General features: G+C 61.2%; 3 protein-coding genes across 3 annotated transcripts; all 3 read right to left on the bottom strand.

Moving 5' to 3' along the window:
• Window positions 1-88: 88 nt before the first annotated feature.
• Window positions 89-3,883, bottom strand: DQ04_07071010 (putative helicase; the record flags this gene model as incomplete). The annotated part of the gene is made up of 1 exon (XM_009315005.1): window positions 89-3,883. The coding sequence occupies one exon, from the start codon at window positions 3,881-3,883 to the stop codon at window positions 89-91; it is 3,795 nt and encodes a 1,264-aa protein (XP_009313280.1).
• Window positions 3,884-4,618: 735 nt separating this feature from the next.
• On the bottom strand, window positions 4,619-5,410 carry DQ04_07071020 (putative NAD(P)-dependent oxidoreductase; the record flags this gene model as incomplete). The annotated part of the gene is made up of 1 exon (XM_009315006.1): window positions 4,619-5,410. The coding sequence occupies one exon, from the start codon at window positions 5,408-5,410 to the stop codon at window positions 4,619-4,621; it is 792 nt and encodes a 263-aa protein (XP_009313281.1).
• Window positions 5,411-5,645: 235 nt separating this feature from the next.
• On the bottom strand, window positions 5,646-7,706 carry DQ04_07071030 (putative multidrug resistance-associated protein; the record flags this gene model as incomplete). Its single annotated transcript, XM_009315007.1, has 1 exon — window positions 5,646-7,706. One exon carries the CDS (start codon window positions 7,704-7,706, stop codon window positions 5,646-5,648), a length of 2,061 nt encoding a protein of 686 aa, XP_009313282.1.
• Between the last annotated feature and the right edge of the window lie 146 nt (window positions 7,707-7,852).

A 7,852-nucleotide genomic window follows, 5' to 3' on the forward strand; every position in this document is an offset into this window, starting at 1 on the left:
ACCAAACAAAAAAAAACCCCAGCACAAGCAACCAACACGCATTTTCATCACTTCTTGTTTCGGTTCCTCCTCATTCACTTTGCACAAGCTATGCTACATCTCCCTGCTGCTGTTGCGGCGACGACGGGGCGCTGCGCGACCGGCAGGCCGTCGTGCACGGGGCGTCGGTGAGCGTGTTCTGCGTGCCGGTGAGGTCCCGCAGCAGCGACGCCAGCACGCCCTCGATCGTGCGCCGCTGCATGAAGCCGACCACCTCCTCGTCCTCGTCCTCGTCGTCGATGTTCTGCATCACCTGGTAGCTCGCCACGAGGTCAAGCGCGAGGTTGGGCGTGTAGCCGACCTCGCAAAGCGAGCCGCACTCGTCACAGATGAGCTCGCCCTGCTCGCTCAGCATGCCGGTGAGGCATTGCTGGCAGAAGGTGTGCCCGCACGGCCACAATGTCCGCGGGGACTCGAAGATGAAGAAGCAGCGCTTGCACGTCGACTCCAACTCGAGCGACGCGTGGAAGCCCATGACGTTGGCGACCGCGACGATGGTCAGGCGGATCGCGCTGAGCAGCCCCCGCGCGTGGAAGTAGAGGTCCTCCATCTGCTCCTCCGTGCGCTGCACGTCCGCGTCAACGTAGCCGAGCTCCTCCGGGGTGCACTGCACGCCAACGTCGTGCCCCAGGCGGCGGCCGCGCGTCAGGGCGAAGCTCTCAAGAAACGCGCGCACCGCGGTCGCGTAGTCCTTCCGCGCGTCGGCGCTCTCGCGCAGGTACTGCGGATCCAGGCGGTGCGTCTTGGCGTACTCGTTCACTTCCTGCGTGATGCGCATCGCGAAGGCGTCGCGGTCCTCACCGGGCGACGGGTACGAGAGGTTGTGCACGTCGCGGTTGCACTCGTCAAGGAAGGCCTCCTGCGCGAGCACCTGCTTCCGCAGCGCGAGCAGCGTCTGCCACAAATCCGAGTGCTCCTCATGCGCCTCCTCTTCGAAGCGGCGTTGCATCTCGTCCTTGTCCAGCTTGAGCCTCATCGCGCGCTCCTCCTCCTCCTCCGTGTCGATGCCGACGAGCAGCTGCAGCCCCGCGGTGTCCGGCTGCCGTTGCCGCTGCCGCGCCTTGGTGGCATAGTTCACCAGCAGGCTGCTGCTCTCACCGAGCTCGCCTAGCACGCCCTTCGCCTCGTTGCGCAGCCGCACGTGGTGCTCCTCCTCTGGGAACGTCGCGAGGAACAGCACGAGTTCCTCGTCATCGTTTTCAAAGAGACTGCTGAGCTCGCCGGAGTCCTCCGTTGAGTGGTCGCTGTCACTACTTGCGGGGTCGGTCCGCGGCAACGCGGAGTTATTCTTCGACCTGCGCACAAACCTGGGAAGCTCACGACGGCCACGTCGGCGTCTCACGTCGCTTCCGCCAGCCTCGGTGGTGCTTTCGTCGCCGTTGTTCAGGTATAACTTGCCGTCAAATACAAAGCGACTGACTTTGCGCGGCCGCTCCCGCACTTCGCCAGCACCACCGCGCCGTTCAACGGTCCACGGCGGCGGTGGCAGCTGTCCTTTCAACCGCGCGCTCGTCTCGCCGCTACGGTTGCTGGCGCCAAAATCTTGCATCGTGCGGCGACGTTGACGCGGCGGCGTGAAGTGATCGACTGTGCCGTCGTCCGTTCCCACCGAAGGACTACCAGCGTCTCCCTCAATGCTGTTGTCTTGTTCAGCCGGCCTCCAGCCGCCCTTGGGGCCAGGCGGGGGACGCTGCTGCTTCTTCCACCACTCGGGGCCGCGGTATTCATCGTTATCCACATCCTCCGGCGATGCGGACTCACCCGTCCCCGGCTTTCTTCCTTCTGCACGTTCCGCTGCTGCTGCTGCTGCTGCCGCCGCCGCCACGGCGCCACCCGGTTTCTGCGTCGCGCCAAATGGAGAGATTGTTTCAGACTTACTTAAGTCCTGTAAGCTGCTGGAGGACTGCCTGCCGCGTCTGCCACGCCCACGGCGACCACCCCTGGAGACGCGCAGCAGCGCCTCTCCATCATCAGCGCCTCTCAGCGGGGGAAGGCGCGCAAACACGTCCCCGGAACTAGATTTGCTTCCTCTTCCTCCTTCCGCTTCCGCTTCTGCTTCTGCGATCAGTGCCTTCCGCTCATCCTCGTCCATGCCCGCCCAAAGTGCTGCAGTCTCCCCCGGCGTGAGCAGGTGATCGCCGTGCATGGCCAACTTCTGCAAAGAGGGGGGAATGCTGTCGTATCCGAACTCAGTTTTTCCACCATACCGCACAGAGTCTGGACGACTACCGGAAGAGCCAACAGCACTCCCTTCCAGCCCCAGTGTGGTGCCCACCTTGCCCTGTTGCCTCGCCTCCATAGCCGCCATAGCCGCATGCCGCTTCTCCTGCAACAAAACTTTCGCCATCTCATGAAAAGATGCATCGTCTGTCTCAGAGATATTCATTTCAGAACCGGGCATTTGCAGCGCCGCATGCATGCGCATTTCCTCAGAGTTCAGCAGGTTGTTCACCTCCTGCCTCACGAGTTCAACATCTCCTTCGTGCAGCAGTGCAATCATTTCGGACGTGAGCATGCCTCTCATCTTCAGTTGCCCCAGTTGGCGCGCGAGTCCCAGCATGCTCTGCATTTCCTCATCGTCTGCGTCCAGCGGGGATGCCCCTCTGGCTCTCCCTGAGTGCGCAAACACTCCACGCAGCGCTGCCACGGCTGCCGCACCGGCCCCAGTTTTTTTTGCGGACGACCACGCGGTGCCGCTGTGTGCTCCCGCCCACGCGGTGCCGCTGTGTGCTCCCACCCAACGCATCATCACTGCCTGGTACACGGCGGGCTCGAGACCCAACGCACGCGCGGCTTCTAGCATCCCCTCGCGCGAGCCTGCCAGCCGCCACCAACTGGACGACCGCACACGCTGACGCCACAGCATCCGCGCGAGCGTCTTGGCCTTGCAGGCGGATTTCCACCCAGACCTGAGGGCGGCATAAAGGCCACGATCGTGTTTGGGCAAACCCACAAGGCGTCGCACAGCCACATCCACAGCCTCAGTGTCCTGCGCACCCACCTCTCTTGTGTCATCCGCAGCACCATTGAGTGACGCCGAGGGCTTCTCCGAAATAAAAGCCCCATCGGGTGCCTGCTTGATTGTAGATCCCCACTGCCCATGTGCAGCAGCAACTTTCGTGCCCACATTGTTTCCAAACAGCGCGTACTCTCCCCACTGACCCCCGTCTTCTCCAGCAATGGTGGCCCCTTTTGGGCGCTGAAGAAGCCCACGCAGCGGCCCTCCCTGCAGATACTTACGTCGTTGGTCAACGTTGTCGGCTGCGGTGTCAAGAGAGGGCGATGTGCACGAGGCGACGCCTTGGATTCTCCGAATGCTTACTAAAGGCACAACTGCCGTTTCCGTCGTCTCGTTACGAACATCTGTGGTGGTCGTTTGTGTGGGTGGAGTGGCACTGGCAACGTTGGGAGCCACAGGATAAGCCTCAGGCTCATCTTTGAGCTCCTTCCGCATGCGGTTGACGGAGGCATCAATACCCGCTATCAATGTCTGCAGCTTCGCCTCAGCCTGGCGGAGACGAAGTTGTTGTTCAATCATCTGGTGAGCGCGTCGCAGAGTCTCCTTTTTGATTCTCGCATCTAAATCCGGCCGAGCTCGAGACGAGAGAGCCTGTTGCTGACCGCCTCCGTCCCCCGCGACGGGGGCCCCCCCTTGCACCGCACCGCACCACGGCGTTGCATCACTCAACGGCGTGAAGCATTCCTCTGTGCGGTGCGCCGCAGCACGCCGCCTTGAGAACCGCGGCAGTGCGTTTGTGTGGCCCTTCTTCACCTCCACATCTGCTCGCAGCGGTAGGACGGCCTTCTTCTCGATGGGGTACTGCTCCATCACGCTGACAACCATCTCCTCCAGGCTCTTCGTGTCGCGTTGACATCTCCGTGCATTGTTTGCCTCTCTTGTATGATGCATATTCTTTCCTTGCTGCCTTGCGTGAGACAATCTTCACAACAAACCAAATGCGGGCTAGATACGCATATATACACACATATAATTAAAGAGAAACCCGATGGATATGATCAGCGCAAACAGGTTATAGAAAGATTTTCTCTCACGATCTATCCATCCTCCGCGTCAACACACCACTTGCTGCTGCAGCCCCACAACAAGGACGAACAGCTGGAAGTGCCAATAACGACAACAGAAACAATGGCCAGAGTAAAAGTGGTAGGAATGGAAGCGACAGCAATAGCCACGTCTATGACCATGGCTTCAAGATGCGTTCTCCTCACTTCTGCTCGATAATGGCAGACATTCCTTCACATGGAGTGCGGGGATAAGAGGCACCACGGCACACCCTGCACGTCACCACCCACTGCTTCAAACACAGCCAGACGGCTGGAGAGCCGCATCCCAACCGCCCCTCGCCAGTGCACTACACACCGTTTACTTCCGGACCCACAGTTCAAAATAAATGCTTCCTCTTCCTTTAGCTCTTTCCATTTACTTTCTTTTTGAAAGCTGCTTCGCTCATACATTTTCTCCACCTCGCTTGTACGTCGGGCGAAAAGCATGGCGACGAGGGAACCGTGCAGAGCAAATTTAATTATATTAACAACAGCAACACAGCACCCGGCCTGGTTAGGCTCGTCCCAGACTTAATCCACCATCCACGTTAAGCGTGGTGCCTGTGGTATACGCCGCGCCGCCTGAGACGAGGAACGCGACGGCCTCCGCGACCTGCTCCACCGATGCCTCGCGCTGGCCGAGCGGGACTTTGCGCCTCCATTCATCCCGTTCCGCCGGCGGCATCGCGTCGGGCAAAACGCTGATCCCCGGAGCCACGGCGTTGACGCGGATGCCGCATGGCGCTAACTCTGCCGCCGCCGCTTTGGTGAGCCCGTGCAGCGCGTGCTTCGCCATCGTGTAGATGCAGAAGCCTGGCAGCGGCCGCTCAATCATGGCATCACTGAGGTTCACCACCGAAAGGTTGCGGCCGTGCCTCGGCTCCGCCGTCTGCCGACGCGCAAAGGCGCGAATGAGCAGAAGTGGCGCAATGGCATTCGAGCCGAAGATATTGGCGATCTGCGCCTCCGCCGACTCATCCCGCGTGTCACTCTCCGGTAGCAGCGGCGTCGCGTCGTACGCCGATGCGTTGTTCACCAACACGTCGCAGCGGCCGAAGGCGCGGAAGCAGCAGTCGATGATACCGTCGCAGCGGGCAGTGATGCCGGCGGCGCAGGTGAGGTCGGCCTGGCACAGCACTGCTGACCCCGCACGTGCGGCGTTAAACTCCGCCACAAGGCTCTTCGCCGCCTGCACAGAGTTGTTGAAGTGCACCACGACGCTGTAGCCCTGCTGATGCAGCCGCACCGCAATGCTGCGGCCGATGCGCTTTGCCGCCCCAGTCACAACAGCGGCGGGAGCCCCCATGCTCTCCTTGCGTCAGACCTTAGCTCCAACAGCACACGTCAAACGGACGAAGAGGGGGGAGGAAGGTCGGCTCGGGGGACACACGGACAGGCAAAGAAAGAGAGGCAGCATTGGCACTCACAACGATGGCGGCCGTTTCGCGCGAGAGCAGGGGCGCCTGCACCCCAAATACATCGGCGAGGTACCGCGGCATGCACGCCCATTGACCACCCAAAACAACAACATGCAAAAAAAACTATTGTGACAGGACGAGGCCCCGGAACTCCGCCTCCCCCGCGGGACCGAGAGCCTGCACCATCGCGCGGAACATTGACGATGGATTGGCCACGAGCTCGCGCGGGGCGCCCACCTCCGCGACAACGCCGTGGTCCATCACAATGATCTTGTCGTACGCCGCGACGGTGTGCAGGCGGTGTGCAATGGTGATGACGGTGTGCGAGGCGAAGGCGGTCATCACCGTGTGCTGGATCTGCCGGTCGAGCGCGTGGTCAATGTTGGCGGTGGCCTCGTCCATCAGGATAAAGCTGCTGCCGCGCTTCAGCAAGGCGCGTGCGAGGCACAGCAGCTGCCGCTGGCCCACGCTGTAGTTCGACCCGCCCTCCTGCACGTGGCTGTCGATGCCGCCGCTCTCCGCCTCCACGCGCTCGCGCATCCCCACCAACTGCAGAGCGTGCCACACCTCCTCCGGCGTCGACTCTAGGAACGGGTCGAGGTTCGAGCGCACCGTGCCGTCGAAGAGCACCGGGTCCTGCGGGATCATCGAGAAGAGCTGCCGCAGCTCGCGCAGCCCGTACGCGCGGATCGGCCGCCCCGACACAATGATATCGCCGCCGCTGATGTCCACCATCCGCATGAACGTCAGCAGCAGCGTCGACTTGCCGCTTCCGGTGCGGCCCACGATGCCCACCTTCTGCTGCGGCTCGATGCGGAAGCTGACCTTGTTCAGCACCAGCGGCAGCCCCGCGCGATACCGCATATCCACCGCGCGGAACTCTAGCCAGCCCGCCTTTGCTTCGGGGCGCCGCGCCACATCACCGCTGCTGCCGTTGTGGCTGTCGCCGCCCTCAATCACCACAGTCGTTGCGGCATTGCTGGCCTGTTGTCCCTTGCTCTCTAGCTCGTCCACAAGCGCCGAGATCTCAGGCATGTCCTCGCGATCAACATGATCGGTGTAGTAGAGAATGCGCTCGACACTGTTCATGTCAGCCTCCGTGCTGCCAATCATACGCACGAGCCAGTTCAGCTGTGGTGTGGACGCCAGCGCCATGGTGAGGCTGAGTGAGACAAGACCCACATTGTGCGTGCTTAACTGCGCCATCGTCCCAATGACACCCACGAGGGCGATGATGACAACCACCAAATTGCTGAGGAATTCCACGCGGACCCCCAGCCAACGGTTTGTCGCATTTTCGATAAATGACGACGCGTACACAAGATCGATACGACGCAACGACTCCTTCATAATTGAGGACACGCGCCCAAATGCTGTGATGGTTGAGGTGCCAACGAGCACCTCACCGAGGAGCGATAGCATTGGGGCCTTGACAGTGCTGCCTACGCGGCGTATCTCTCTGTTGGAAGCGTTGTAAAAGAGTATCAGCCTGTAGTACACGTACCCCGTTGGAATAATGGCAACGAGAACGTAGGGCTGCGAAACAACCGTCACGCCGATCGATGAGAATATGCCATAGATCACCTGCAACAGGAAGATGAAGGTGATCTGCAGAGCATCATCGATACGGTCAATGTCGCGTGAGAAGCGGTTGACAATGCGACCGAGCGGGGTCGTGTCGAAGAACTGCATGGTGCCAGTAGAGACAGAGCGCAGCATGAGGCGGTGGAGGTTGCGTGAGCCCCGCCGCATCGCCGTGTACGCAATGCTAAAGCGCAGCGGCACCGTGACGGTCCCCAGCAGAACCAGCACCGTGTATACCTTGAGGTACGCCGTGGCGGACATGTCAAAGTGCTTTGTGGACCACATGGAGAGCCACACACTGCTCGACACGGTCAGCAGCTCCGTGAAGAAGAAGATGAGCAGCACGACCAGCGCTGTGTTGATGCCGCCACAGCTGCGGAAGTACGCCAAGTATGTCGCCCACGGCACGGATCCCATCGCTTTCTCTTCCACCGTCATGAGCTTCGCACCGGCGTCGGCGTCACTCTTCTTGGCGTCGGCAACCGCGCTCTCCTTTGGGACGGGCGCACCATCAAGCACGTCAGTTTCCTCGTGCTGCTCATCGTTAGTCTTCTGCGCTGCGTCGTGGGCGACAGTCTCCTTGTACACCGGCGACCGCATGAAGTCGGCACGACTGCCGGCGAAACGCACAACGTCATCACCCAACACAACAACATAGTCGGCACGCGACAGCACGTGCAGCTGGTGTGTCGCCAGCACGCGTGTCTTGCGTGCGAGGACGCCGAGCAGCACGTCCGCCACGACGC

This window comes from Trypanosoma grayi (genome assembly GCF_000691245.1).
Source record: "Trypanosoma grayi strain ANR4 Tgr_707_V1, whole genome shotgun sequence".
NCBI lineage: Eukaryota > Euglenozoa > Kinetoplastea > Trypanosomatida > Trypanosomatidae > Trypanosoma > Trypanosoma grayi.